General features: G+C 35.8%; 1 protein-coding gene across 2 annotated transcripts; it reads left to right on the forward strand.

The window, feature by feature from the left end:
- Positions 1-536: 536 nt before the first annotated feature.
- On the forward strand, positions 537-14,760 carry LOC125253548 (dynein axonemal intermediate chain 1-like). Of its 2 annotated transcripts, none has more exons than XM_048167557.1 (15): positions 537-650; positions 2,759-2,806; positions 2,942-3,145; positions 3,629-3,682; positions 3,866-3,959; positions 4,068-4,185; positions 4,279-4,322; positions 4,414-4,664; positions 5,289-5,378; positions 5,463-5,544; positions 5,755-5,831; positions 6,743-6,894; positions 8,139-8,238; positions 11,188-11,370; positions 14,412-14,760. In XM_048167557.1, the coding sequence occupies exons 1-15, from the start codon at positions 636-638 to the stop codon at positions 14,490-14,492; spliced, it is 1,593 nt and encodes a 530-aa protein (XP_048023514.1). In that variant the 5' UTR covers positions 537-635; the 3' UTR covers positions 14,493-14,760. The 2 variants fall into 2 exon arrangements, with proteins under 2 accessions (XP_048023514.1, XP_048023515.1); XM_048167558.1 differs by lacking the exon at positions 537-650 and adding an exon at positions 1,012-1,038.
- Positions 14,761-15,021: the final 261 nt, after the last annotated feature.

Consider the following 15,021-nt stretch of genomic DNA (forward strand, 5'->3'; position numbering starts at 1 on the left):
ACGTTATTAAAGGACCAATAGAGGACCATGTGGAAACGTTCAGTTAATGTCCCAAATATCCTCTTTGTAACGTTCTTATGTGACCATAAAATTAACCAAATTGGAACATCCCCCTAAAGTCATATAAGGAACCTTGAACTTCAGCACTTTCATTACCAAAAGAGGACGTTTTAGGAACATCCCTAATGTTCTGTAAAGGTTCGGAATTTTCGTCACCTTTTGAGAACATTTAGGGAACGTTGCGCAAGGTCCTGAGAACGCTGCCTTCTACGTGGGATGTATATATGCACACACACACACACATGCACACACACACACACACACACACACACACACACACACACACATACACACACACACACACACACACACACACACACATATATATATATATATATATATATAGAAAGAGAGAGAGATCAGTGGACGCAACGTGAGCAGATCTAGATTTGATTTCACATTTCATTTTATTCAAGACAGTTTAGTTTAACACACTACCTTTCAAATTAGTGTCACGTCAGTCTGATGCCGCTGTCATGACAACGACTATTCAAACAAACACTGACAGTTACAACCGTTACAGTTTACATAAAAAAAAAATAATAGGGAAGAAAAAAGGGTGAGGAATCTGAAAAATGGCATCTGAACCGGTATGTTAACGATTACAGAGAATGTAAACTAGATGAGCAAAGTAGTAATCGAAAATGATGTTTTGCATAATGTCGCTTGTAGGCCTAAAATCACCGGGTATGTATGTGACGTCACCGTCGACCGTTATTAATGCGGTTCCGCCCACTGAGTGTCAAAAAGACGGAGTGGCAGCATTGGTTTTCAGCGTGAATGCACACAAAACACTTCCAAAACGGGAAAGAGCTTTGCGACTTACTTACTGTACAAATAGCTTTGACACAAAATCTGAGGAATATTTTTACAGACTGCTGAAAGCTACAGAAAAGAGAAGCAAATAAGTCCCAGCAATTCACAGAAACAGCTGGACTCCAGGCAGAGAAATATGGATTTGCAGTGATGGATTTTGGGGTAAAATCATACCCTATATATTGTATTGTTATATATTGTGTTGACAACTCATCATTTAAATATTTACCATCTTATATTCTGCATAATTGAGTGTTTTAAATAAACACTGACAAAAACTATACAAATTTTAGGGCTGGACGATATGACAATATATATATATAACATTGATATAAGTGATTTAGACCTACCTATATTGGAGTTATATAAAGCGTTCACAGGCAGATTTGCTTTATGTAGCCTATTTCCCCGGCGTCGAAATCAGGCACATATAAATGTCAGGAAACACGATTCCTGGCTGAATGCCAATATCCATGGATTAGGTTTCTTTGACATGTCATAAGGAATACTTTCGAGTCCAACCTTTAGTGTAATTTGTTCATTTGTTTTACTCGCGTTTTCGCAGTTTCCCCTATTAAATCCAGTCGTGCAGCAGATTCTTTTGCCACTCAATCCAGCTGAGGGAGCGCGTTCTGGCGGGAAAGTGACGTCTATGCATACCCTTTATACTCAAACGAAAGTACAAACACGTGAGAATATCTATTAATTTGCTGGTCAGTAATTTTGAGCTACTTTTGTGGTATACCTGCAGTAAAACAGAACTGTGCTTGTATAATTGTGAATACTGACATTTACAGTCAATGTTAGCTGGGTCCCAATCAGTTTTGTCCTCAGTTTCCATGTAGGCCCATGGGTTAGCCCATATGAAAAAAAAAAACACTCTTCAGTTTTTGAAGTCCAAAAAAGTGCATCCTTCGATCATAAATCGTACTTCACGCAGCTCCGGGGGGTTAATAAAGGCCTTCTGAAGCGAATCGATGCATTTGTGTAAGACAAATATCCTTATTTAAAACTTTATAAAGTAAGCTAATGAGCTTCTGGCATGTCAACCATACACATTCGAGGCATGTCCAAAAAGCTTTAACTTCCATGACGTAGTACACAATGACATGAATATTTGTGCATTTACTGGTAAAGTCATTCTGGTAATTTTACGGTAATTTACCAGGATTGCTGTGTGAAAGTTGCTTGTGTGTTTGTGGTTCAGGTAGACTATAAGGTGTGGGAACAAAATGTGCAATTGACCCTTCGCTGGGAGTTCGATTGACAAGCGATCTAACCAATCATAACGCCAAATCTGCCATTTTGTCAGACAAAGATTAATCTCGGTGGACTTGAACTTGAAAAATATTGTGTACTGACGTCTTTCTGCATTTGAAACAACATTCCTTCTGATGTTCATTCATGTTTATTTGATGCTATAAAATAACTAGTAGGAAAAGCTTGAACTGAGGCACTACAGCGATCTGTCATGACACATTAAAGAGCCACAAAATACTTTTTATTGTATTTCTTAAAATTTCTTGTATTTCTTATTACACAATTTGAAAGCTGGGACTTTGTTTAATATCATAAGTAACCTACTCTGTCTTGTCTGTCAACGTGTTGTCATTGTCCTCTTTGCTTTGTCCTCTCTTTGACAAATCAACAGTAACTAAGGGGTGCAGGTCTTTGCGAAGGGTCAACAGCTTATAAGGAAGAAAGGAAAACAGCTTATAAATCATAGATAGATAGATAGATAGATAGATAGATAGATAGATAGATAGATAGATAGAACAGCTTTTACAATGACCAACTATAGAAGATGTTTGTTTTCTATATTTTTAGTTGATGCCTAACAAACTGTATTTTGCTTATTCATTTTCTATATAATGTTTTGCAGGACACTAAAATGGTGGTTTATGCCACATTTTCAGCTAATGCCAGTCTGGTAAGAAAATCTTTTAATTTGCTGGTAAATTATTTTGAGCAACTTTTGTGGTATACCTGCAGTAAAACTGAACTATGCTTGTATAATTGTGAATATAGACATGTACAATGTTAGCATGCCCTACTTTTTCTGCAGTCAATAATATACGACTGCTACGTAGAGGAGTTAAAGAGGTGGGAAAAATTAGAAAAGGAGGGGAAAAAAAGGGAGGAAAAAAAGGAGGATTGGAAGTATAAGGAGGAGGATGAAGAGGAGGAGGAAGAAGAAGAGGAAGAAGAGGATGAAGAGGGGGATGAAGAAGAGAAGGATGAAGAAGAGGAGGAGGATGAAGATACTCAGGTGGCTAGACAACAAATATGATCCAACAAAGATTGTAACCTTTACTTGTAATTGTAAAATTGTAATTTTTACGTTGACAGATTAATTTCAAGGAGTCATAAAGAAACAGACTAAATTGGCCCACTTTTTAGTGTATAAAAGTATACTTTTAGGTATACTTTAAGTGTAACATTAGTAAACTTTGAGTACACAACTAGTTTAAAACTAGTTGTTTTTTCTTTGTAGTGCAACTACACTACAAATTAATAGTTATTGTATTTATTGTAAAACTTTGAAGAAACCACAAAGCTGGCATGGCGGTATGAAGCTGCAATATCATGACAGAATCATTGTTGATTATTGCTCTTGATATTATAATACATATTATTTATACATATTTCTTGTCTTATTTAGTTCAGACTTTTTATCCAGTCAGAAATGAATGCTTTGTCACAAATATCTTTCACAAGGAGCTTGGGATTTCAAATGTCTTGTGTCCTGTAGGAGTGTGCAGGGCCTTCAGAAGAGAAGGATTTAACCTGGAGGAAACTTAAAAAGGTCAGGCCCTGCCAATGTAATGTCACATTATAGTGATTTTGAGATGATTATTTATACATGCTTCTATTGCTTGTGTTCAAAAGTGATCAAGACAATTATTTATGTCTTATTTGATTCAAGAGTGTGATTGATTTGTTTTAAAAGGTGATATAAAGGGGGGGAAATACCCTCTTGTGCTTACAGAAAGATGGCAAATTTGACGTATCGCAGATAGCTGAGGCCGTCTGGATGATGGAGCGTGCGGTGGTTAATAATATTTATGCAGACATTAGAAACGGTAAATAAAGAAACCATTTCTTTTCACTGCTACACTCTTTATTTTGGATTACTGACGGGAGGACAGGTATTGTTTAAAAATGTAAACACCTTTATATCCAATTCTCAGATTTCATGTACTTTGAGGATCCAGCTGATGAATTTCGAGGGGAGAAGGGCACTCTTCTCCCGCTGTGGAAATTTCAGTACGATAAAGCCAAAGGTCTGTCTGTGACTGCCCTCTGCTGGTGAGTTTTATACTGTATTAAAACAAAATGCAGAGTTTTTGAGTAAAATAAGAAGCACTTCTTTGAGTGACATTTGTATTTGTTCATTTCTAGGAGTACTGAATTCAATGATTTGTTCGCCGTCGGTCTTGGGTCATGTAAGTTTACTATACTCTGAGAGAAAACCTTAAACAAGGAATCATTTGCAGGCTAAAGAACTCTGAAATGTGTTTCATCTTACCCCTCAAGATGGATATCCTCATGAGGATCCTGGTGGCATGCTTCTCTTTTACACCACGAACATGCACACTTTCCCAGAATTCATCTTTGAGACGGCTTCTGGCGTAATGTGCGTAGACATCCACAAATCACAGGGACACCTGGTGGCTGTGGGTTTCCATGATGGCTGTGTTGCCGTGTACAGCCTGCTGAGAAAGCAAAAGAAGCCCATTTATAACAGCAGAGCCAGCTCCGGGAAACACAGAGGCCCTGTGATGCAGGTATGGATGAGGATATGACCATGGAGTCATGGGTAAAATAATAACAGTAAACCATCATTGCCTATGAAATGACAATGGAGCTGTATGTTCAATTCAATGGCTGGAATAAAATACTATTCTTACTAGTTCTGTAATATGAAGTATGTGCAATATTGTATGCTGTGTTTGCACCGTTTCCACTATTTGTTGTTGTTGTTTTTTTACAACAACAACAAAAAAAAAAAAAAAAAAATTCTCTAACAGATTCTTTTCATTGAAGAATTCTGGAAAAAAAAATATCATAGTTTCCACAAACATGTTAAGCAGCACAACTGTTTCCAACACTGATAATAAAAGGAAATGTTTCTCAAGCACCAAATCAGCCAACTAATATTAATATTTGTTCCTGAAGGATCATGTGACACTGAAGTAATGGCTATTTAAGTCAAATAATATTTAACTGTACTTTTGATCAAATAAATGCTGGCTTTTTTAATATTTAAATATCTTCAAGACCCCCAACTTTTGAATGTTTTAAATAAAATTAAATACAGATTTTCATTCAGTGCTTGTATAGTTTTCGTGATTGTTGGTTGATACGAAAGTCTCGGCTTTGCTGCATGTGTTTCATTGTCTTCGTTACAGGTGAAGTGGCAGAAAGATGACTTGGACAGTAATCACAACTTCTTCTCTGTGTCTGCTGATGGACGAGTGGTGTCTTGGACTCTAAGAGAGGTACAAAAGGAAACATCTAAGTGTTGATTCTAAAACAAGTCATTATTGTATGAGGTTAATGGATGCCAATCATATGGATTTCAGAATGAACTAGTCTTCAAAGACATCATCAAACTCCCAGCCATGGACAAAGTTCCTGATGACCTTAAGGATGAAATTCCCACACGTATGAACAAACGTACCTTATTTTTTTTTATATAAAAAAGGGAGCTTTTAATCAGTTTTAATCATTTATGTTCTTATCGGTTTTTAGAAACCGCACAGAACAGAAAGAAACAGTTAAAATGTTGAATGGAATAATTGTGCTAATGGTGTAAAAATTGCCTGCATTAATGTATTATCATCCTCACTGAAGATATTTTCCCTGTGGTTATAGCTGGAATATCTTTGGACTTTAATAAAAAATATGAGTTCCTTTATCTTCTCGCCTCTCAATCTGGAACGATTTACAAGGTCAGTCATATACCATCACATCCAGCATCTGCAGACCTTTAGTCATCTATCACTATCAAACTGTTCTTTTTGACAGACCCAGATAGTTTTGTTTCTCATCTGTATACCACACTTTCCTCCGTATGGCTTGTTTTGTTCTAAATTACAAACATCACAGGCAAACACATACAAATTTTCACTCCTACTGACTCCAACATCCCTCCAACAACACACTCACACACATATACTTAGCTAAATGGGGACATTCCATAGACTTCTATTGTTTCTAGATACAGTTAGTTATAAATACTGTAACCTAACCTTATCCCACACCCTAACTTTAAAAAAGGTCAACTTTATTTACTATTTTTACAAAAAATGATGTTTTTTATAAATGAGGATGGTCATATTTAGCACACATCTGGGTAAAAATTTGTCTTGAAAATATGATTAAGTAGGTACACACACACACATACACACACACACACACTGCTTTTAATTCCTCTTATCAAAATGGCGTTTTCCATTTGCATGAATTATTAAAATCAGCATCTATGTGCCATACTAATGTAACAGCCATTAAAGCTAAACAGATGCTTGCAGATTTTCTTGTTCTCTTATATAAATATTATATTAGGGGTGTAACAGTACATGTATTCATCCCAAACTGTGCGGTATGGACGTCACTGTTCAGTCAGACGACGAAGGGGGCATGCATGGTAATACAACGATGTTTGCTAACCGCCACAACAGAACAAAAGAGCAGAAGAAGAACAGCGCATATGCAAATGACTTGAGCGCTTGAAATAGTCCACTAGGCAGTGCTTAATTCACTAGGAGGCTGTACTGTACTAACTACCGTGACTTCTGTGTACCGTTACACCCCTAATATATGTTTAACCTATAATGAGTGTAATGTTTGTGTTTCACAGGGCTCCATATACACTTCTAGCACTTTCCTGGATACGTATGATGCACACTTCCTCATGAGTGTCATGTGTGTGAGGTGGAATCCCTTCCATTCCAGAGTTTTCATCTCCTGCGGCATGGACTGGATGGTGAAAATTTGGAATGAGAAAATGAAGTATGAGCACCATTCCCTGCAGCACTATATCTACAGCAGCCTTTTTCACCTCTAAAACTAATCCTTCTTCAGTTGTCTTAATTTAAAATGTCTTGACAAATGAATTAGACTGTCTCTGTTCCACAAAAAGACACCTTTGAGTTGATAATGATGAATGAATCTTTCTCTTGACTGCACATTATGTGTGCGTTAATAGCCAGACACATTCAATTTACAAATGGCTGCGCCGCTCTTACATTAAAAATTAGGTGGATGGAGCTTTACCTCCCAAAGTGTTTGTAGGATCTGCAATGGCAGAATAAGCCATTTGAAGTGTGTTTATATAATACCAGTTGACCAAATAGATTTTTCAACATCTGTGACACAACAGACAACAATTTTGACTTGCCCCTCAGTTTGTGAAATCACACACAGATTGCTTACATGAATGCATTTACAGTTAAAGTCTGGGGCAAGCTGTTTAGAAGCTTGTTGGTTGTATTGATCAGAAGTAAAGAAATGTATAATGTTAGAAGAGATTTCTATTTCACATAAATGCTGTTTTGAAAAACTTTTTTCCATCAAAAAATCTAGAAAATAAAAGTATCAAAGTTTCCACAAAAGAATTAGGTAGTATAACTTTTTCAACTGAATAAGAAATGTTACTTGAGCACCAAATCAGCATATTAGATTGATTTCTGAAGTATCATGTGACACTGAAGACTAGAGTCATGGCTGCTGAAATTTCAGCTTTGCCACCACAGGAATAAATATATATAATTTTATAAGTATATTAATTTTCCCTCTCAAAAAAAAAAAAATTTCTGTAAAGTTGAAAATTGATCACCTTAGTCTCATGTTAACAGCTCATAGAGAGCGGCTCCCTGCACAGACACGGACAGTGATATATAGAGTATTGTCAAGTCTGGTTCTCAGACAAATGGCAGGAAATAATGTCACCTCAAAATGAGAAGCAGGCTCCTTTCATTGGGATCATGTGGAACTATTGATTCATACCCCCTTCTCTTTTTTCCTTACTGATTGTGACAGTCTTGCGTGGAGAATTCCTGGTGATATTTTTTAAGATGTCTCTCTGTTATATTTCACATCTTTAGACATCAATTAGTCAGACTGCAAAAATTTGATCATTACATGAACTCAGAATAGGAGCAATGTAGTTTCTGTTAAAGGTTTGTTTTGAATGAATAGTAGCTTAGCTGAAGTTTTCTACTATTCCAGTAAAAATTCATGTCTCTCCTATGCAGCTCTCCTGTGTTCACCTTTGACCTGAGAGCTGGCGTGACAGATGTGGCCTGGGCTCCATACTCCTCCACTGTCTTTGCTGCTGTCACCACTGATGGAAAGGTAAACATTCAACCGACTCCTCTAATGCAAACACAATGGTAAAATCCACAATATGATAAAATCCTTTTATTAAATCATTTTTTTTATAATAATAACAACAACAACAACAAAAAGTAATAATTAAAGGTGCCCTAGAATCAAAAATTGAATTTACCTTGGCATAGTTGAATAACAAGAGTTCAGTACATGGAAATGACATACAGTGAGTCTCAAACACCATTGTTTCCTCCTTCTTGTGTAAATCTAATTTTTTTAAGACCTCAGAAGAACAGGCAAATCTCAACATAACACCGACTGTTATGCAACAGTCGGGATCATTAATATGTATGACCCCAATATTTGCATATGCCAGCTCATGTCCAAGGCATTAGACAAGGGCAGCCAGTATTAACGTCTGGATCTGTGCACAGCTGAATCATCAGACTAGGTAAGCAAGCAAGAACAATAGCGAAAAATGGCAGATGGAGCAATAATAACTGACATGATCCATGATTACATGATATTTTTAGTGATATTTGTAAATTGTCTTTCTAAATGTTTCGTTAGCATGTTGCTAATGTACTGTTACATGTGGTTAAAGTTACCATCGTTTCTTTCTGTATTCACGGAGACAAGAGAGCCGTTGCTATTTTCATTATTAAACACTTACAGTCTGTATAATTCATAAACACAACTTCATTCTTTATAAATCTCTCCAACAGTGTGTAATGTTAGCTTTAGCCATGGATCACAGCCTCAAATTCATTCAGAATCAAATGTAAACATCCAAATAAATACAATACTCACATGATCCGACACATGCATGCAGCATGCATGACGAACATCTTGTAAAGATCCATTTGAGGGTTATATTAGCTGTGTGAACTTTGTAAATGCACTGTATTATAGTCAAGAGCTTGTGGGGGCAGGGAGCGCGCGATTTAAAGGGGCCGCAGCCTGAATCGGTGCATAGTTAATGATGCCCCAAAATAGGCAGTTAAAAAAATTAATTTAAAAAAATCTATGGGGTATTGTGAGCTGAAACTTCACAGACACATTCAGGGGACACCTTAGACTTATATTATATCTTGTAAAAACTGGTTCTAGGGCACCTTTAAAGTAATAATAACATTAATAATAATTCATTTAATAATCACTTAAAGCACATTACATTTTCATGATAATGATTGCTAATGAAACACGTCTTTCCAACAGCGCTCGACTGCACCTGTAAGCTGCAGCACACACAAACACACACCATATGTCTGCGCGAGTCAAGAACCACAACATATATCCTGTGGCCTAATATTATTATTATTATTATTATTAAATTGTACTGCTGGTCTAAGGCACTTGTCTAAGGCTGCTTCAGACATCACCTGTCAGTCTCGCAGTCTTGATCGGCTCAATTGTGGCGGCTTTTGCTGTTATTACCACTGTAACTCTGACAGGCGCTCTCTCTCTCTCTCTCTCTCTCTCTACTTATGTATTATTAATAATTTTTACATGTATTTATTTATATTTATTGGTTTATAATTTTTATTTATTTTTGTATTATATATTTTATTAAGATTTTTTGTTTATTTGTATTTATTAATTTCTGGAGAAATATATTATGCTATTTTAGATTGTTATTTAGAAACAAATTAGTTTTTTATTTTTTTATTTGATGGGTTGTTTTATTCTACAGTCAAGCAATAAAGTAAAACATGCATACAAAACCAAAAGTTAAACAGAAGCTAAATCACTGTTACTGTGATCATTAGTGCAATCAAAAATTGAGAAATTTCCTGCACTTAAAATAGTAGATATCTATCCTCCCATGGAAACTAAAGGAACGTCTCCTGTAAGTAAATAAGTAAATAAATAAAGATAAAAAAAACAAAAACGTTTTTGCCTAATTTTTGTAAAAGAACAAAGAGAAAAGGGTTCAGAACATAACAGAAGCCTGATTCAAACTGTTACATAATGACAACAGCTCAATGTATGTCACGAGAATCATGTGTGCTGCATCGTTAGCCAACTATAGTCGCGAGATCTGTCGTTATCTAATCCCAAGAAACATTCGCAAAAACAGCATTGCAAAGTTGTGTGGTTGGAATGACAGCTCTCGACCTCTGGTTAAAAGCTTAGTTTCTTGCATGTCATGTGGACTTAATAAATCCTTATCTTGAGCAAAATAAGCAAGCTGACATTCAGTACAATCTATATCTTTCATTTTCGAATATATACACAAATGTCATTTACATCTTTTAGTTTGTCGAGAGATTTAAAGCACCGTTTTTGAAGAGTGCGTATGTTGCGTACATGCTTTAGTACGTAAGAACGAGCCTATGATTGAACCTGGAAATAAAGCAAAATAACTGAGAAAAAAGAGAATTAGTCCTCAAATGCCATGTCTGTAATTTATAGCAAAAAAATCTAGTATTAATTTGATCTCACTTGGATTCTTTAAAATAAGTTATTACTTCACCACCTGCGTGACATCATTAACCAACGTTTTTGAACAACAAATTTGCCACAAGATGGTTTCAGGAAACAGTCATGACTAGCTGGCTGATTTCTTCAACGATGCATCGTACTATGGCAGTTAAGCAAAGTTACGTTGAGGTAGAGTTACGCCGTTGTACAGGAAACACACCCCTGGCTTGATTTGGACTTCCTTCTTGGACATCAAATAGAAGGAAAATTCCTCAAGAGAATATTATTTTAAATGTGACATGCACAACAGCAAATATACTTCATGTGAAATAAAAGTTAAATCAAAATATATCAATGAATATATATTTAAATGATATAAATTTAAATTTTACATATATAATCTTGCTTGCTGACACTCCAAAGCCAAAACAAGAGAATACATTATAGAGGTGCTAATGTCTGCTTCACATTAAAAACATCAAAATCTAACTGATGCAACATACATTAATGACACTAAAACTTCCTGTTCCTCTTCTATTTCTCTCTCAGGTTCATGTGTTCGACCTCAGAGTCAACAAATATGAGGCTCTCTGCCAACAAGTAGTGATGTCCAAGAAGAAAACTCCTGTGAAAATTGAATTCAACCCTGTCCATCCCATCATCATCGTGGGCGATGACCGCGGCCATGTCATCAGCCTCAAGCTCTCGCCCAACCTCCGCAAGAAGCCTAAAGTAAGAGATGCACTAATATTATGTACAGGCCTCCAATGAAATCACATGCTTAATCGACCAGTGCTGTTTCAATCACTGCTGTGCTGCATACTTCATGTGCCGAATTGCTGTATCTGCATCTTTGCTTCAGGCATGATTGTACAGCACACGCACAACCCACTGCGGGAACACATTAACATAGCGTATTGAACTGAAAATTTAAATATAATTTGTTTGCCAGGTAATAAAACAAAATCATCCAGATATCAATCAGTTAGACTGCACTGTTGGAAAAGGGCTTTCATAAACTGATGCAGAAAAATATATTACATGACTGAAGGTCCTTGAAGTTTTGCAGTGAATCCAGAGTGAACAAAGTCAAATTATATGAATAATTCAGGTTCCCATTTGGAAATGTAGATAAATCGACACTACTGTTACACTAGAAAAGGTCTCTTATGCTCACAATGGCTGCATTTATTTGATCAAAAATACAGTAAAACACAAATATTGTGAAATAAAAGTAAAATTGAAAATACCTATTCTTATTATCAATGTTGAAAACAGTTGCTGCCTAATATTTTTGTGGAAACAGCGATACATTTTTTCAAGGTTCTTTGATGAACAAAGTTCAAAAGAACAGCATTTATCTGAAATAGAAAATTGTATCATTATAAATGTCTTTACTGTCACTTTTGATCAATTTATGTACCTTTGCTGGACAAAAGTATTTGTCTATGACATTTTTCAAGCTAATGATATCAATAAAGACAGTCTGAAGGTCTTTTTTACTATTATATATATTTTCCTCTGTTGAAGAACAGAAATTAAGGCAAAGACTATCATGACGACTTGTTTTGTGGAGCAAAAAACATTCTGTTTGTTTTCTTTATATGTGGATGATGTTTTGTTATATGTCTCTAACCCTGATTTATCAGTACTCTATATTATTTCAGTCTTAGAAGTGTTTGGTAAATTCTCAGGCTATATATATGCTTAACTTGCATAAAAGTGAATTATTCCCAGTCAAATCATCTCTCTGCACAGATATTTCCCTTATCCCATTTAGAAGAGTTCATGAGGGTTTTAAATACCTAGGTGTACAAGTCACATGATCATTTACTGATTTGTTTAAAGCTAATTTTCCCCCGCTTTTAGGTGGTTGTAAAGATGATTTTACTGAATGGTCCAAATTACCCTTGTCGTTAGCAGGTCGTATTAACCTAGTTAAAATGTCAGTCCTACCTCACTTCCTGTATTTATTTTCAAATATTCTTATTTTTATAAGAAAGAGCTTTTTATTAAATTAGACAGCTTAATTTCTTCTTTCCTATGGGAAAACAAAACCCCCCTGAGTTTCTAAGCTTTAAAATGACACCTATTTTGCATCCCGGAAAGACGAGAGACATGTTTTTAGCCAAATATGTTAAATCATATGTTAAATCTGTGAGTAATATCTCGTGATCAGTGCAGGATTATGTTGTTTTTGGGCTCATTTTTAGCAAATCAGAAGCTTTATACAGAAAGTATTTAATTCTTTTCCAGCACTACCCCCTTCCTCACCAAGTGAAATGTTACTTGATCTAAATCAAAACAGTAAGGGGCTTATTTCATCTTTATACTCTATTACATCCTCTATAGATCCACAAAATTTAGACAGTATTTGAATGACCTGGCAGAGTGACCAGGTACACTCTTCATCTCCTTGTGCCAGGCATGGTCTTGTCCAATTCAAGATACTTCACAGACTTCATTTTACTAACTCAAAGATAGCTAAGATTTATCCCAACATTAGCTCTGCATGTAATAGGTGTTCACGTTCGCCCGCAACAACCGCTCACATGTTTTGGTTTTGTCCTCGGCTGGAGGAATTCTGGAAATAATTTTTTGAGATAATAATATCTATGGAATTTATATTAGTCCTGACCCCTTAATAGCTATTTTTGGCACTAGGTCTGAAGGCATAGAACTTAGGAAAGATATAGAAACAGTTATTGCCTTTACTTCACTTTTGGCTGGGCGTTTAATCTTATTACAGTGGAAAAGGGCTGACCCTCCAAAATACAGGAAATGGATTAATGAGGTGATGAATTACATCCAACTTGAAAAGATAAAATTTACAATTAGAGGTTCAAAATGTAAGTTGTATAAAACATGGTCCTCCTATTATACTAAGATATTATGAAGAACTAAACCTGAAGGGTGAAACACCCCCCTCCACTTATTTTAGTAGTGATGTTGTAAACTGTTATGTGAATGTATATATTTTTTTAGATTTATTTTATTGTTTATTTGCTCATTTATTTTTAAATTATTATGACTATCATAATATTGTGGAACAGCAACTGATAAGCTGGATAAGTGTGGGATATTTGACCTCTTTGTATTTGTATCAATCACTTAAGAATTGTACTTTACAAGGATTGTACAATTTACAACCATTATTGTGATTAATGGTAAAACTTTTGATAAATAGAGTATTTAAAAAAAAAACATCCTATCTTTCCCTAAATGCTTAAGTCCCTTTGACTGACATTTCTCACTCTCTCAAGTTTATTTCCCTAAAACAGCGCTCCCTGGTTAGTATTTGATGGATTATATGAATAGCTGTAACCTTGAGCTACTTATCAGAGCTCATTGAAGATCCCTCCACTACAGCTCTGTGGATATCCGAACATTAGCATTCTGCTGAGCAAATTTAGCAGATGTTCTCAGAGTGATTACCAGACTTATGATTGCTGAAATTTTGGAGAGTGTTTAATTAGTGCGAGTGAATTTCTCTGTTGAGAAGCTGGTCTGGTCCGGTTTAGTTCATTACGGTGTTGGCATGGTCAGCAAAAGTAATGTCAGGCAAAGTCGTGCGAGATCGGAGCGAGTCTGCCACAGCACACAGGAAATAACCTCTTGCTAACACCTCTCTCATTACCTCCGCCGGTCGAGATAGAAATGGGAGCTTCATGCTAAGAAGTGTTTGTGATTGTCACTGGCACCCCTGGGTCAGTCCTCTCACTACTAGCAGCTGACTCATCTCGTTCTCTTCATTTCTGTCTTTGGCTCTGCAGGACAAGAATGGTCAGGAGTTGCCGAACAAGCCGGAGGAGGAAATGGCAAAGATTGAGCAACTGTTGAGCTTGCGGAGATAAACGCAGGCACAGTGAAGACCAGGATGACAGCAAATAGAAAACTAAAAAAAAAAGTAAAAAATGAATGCATAAATAAAAATAAACACAAATAATTAAATATAAACACACACACACATATATATATATATATATATTTTCTGATGTTAGAATTTTGTGATTATTTTAGATTTTACATTTTAGACAAAGATTTTGTGTTATTTTGTTCATTGTTCATTTTGTATTAAAATTCCTCTTTCAATTCAGCTCTTATTAAAATTTCATTCTCACACTTGAGCTTTTATTCATTTGCATATGCTAATTAGCATAGCGAGATTGCTAGCTAGTAAGTTGCAGCCCACGTAGAAGGCGACGTTCTCATGACCTTGCACAACGTTCCCTAAAAGTTCTCTAAAGGTGAGGAAAATTCTGATCCTTTACAGAACATTAGGGATGTTCCTAAAATGTCCTCTTTTGGTAATGAAAGTGCTGCAGTTCAAGGTTCCTTATATGACTTTAGGGTGACGTTCCATTTTTGTTATTTTATGGTCAC

The sequence above is a fragment of the Megalobrama amblycephala genome, linkage group LG18 (genome assembly GCF_018812025.1).
Source record: "Megalobrama amblycephala isolate DHTTF-2021 linkage group LG18, ASM1881202v1, whole genome shotgun sequence".
Lineage (NCBI taxonomy): Eukaryota > Metazoa > Chordata > Actinopteri > Cypriniformes > Xenocyprididae > Megalobrama > Megalobrama amblycephala.

Coding starts and splice junctions, on each gene's coding strand:
- LOC125253548 (XM_048167557.1), top strand. Junction 3,146..3,628: donor AGGAGGATGAAGATACTCAG/GTGGCTAGACAA, acceptor TGTGTCCTGTAG/GAGTGTGCAGGGCCTTCAGA. Junction 4,665..5,288: donor ACAGAGGCCCTGTGATGCAG/GTATGGATGAGG, acceptor TCTTCGTTACAG/GTGAAGTGGCAGAAAGATGA.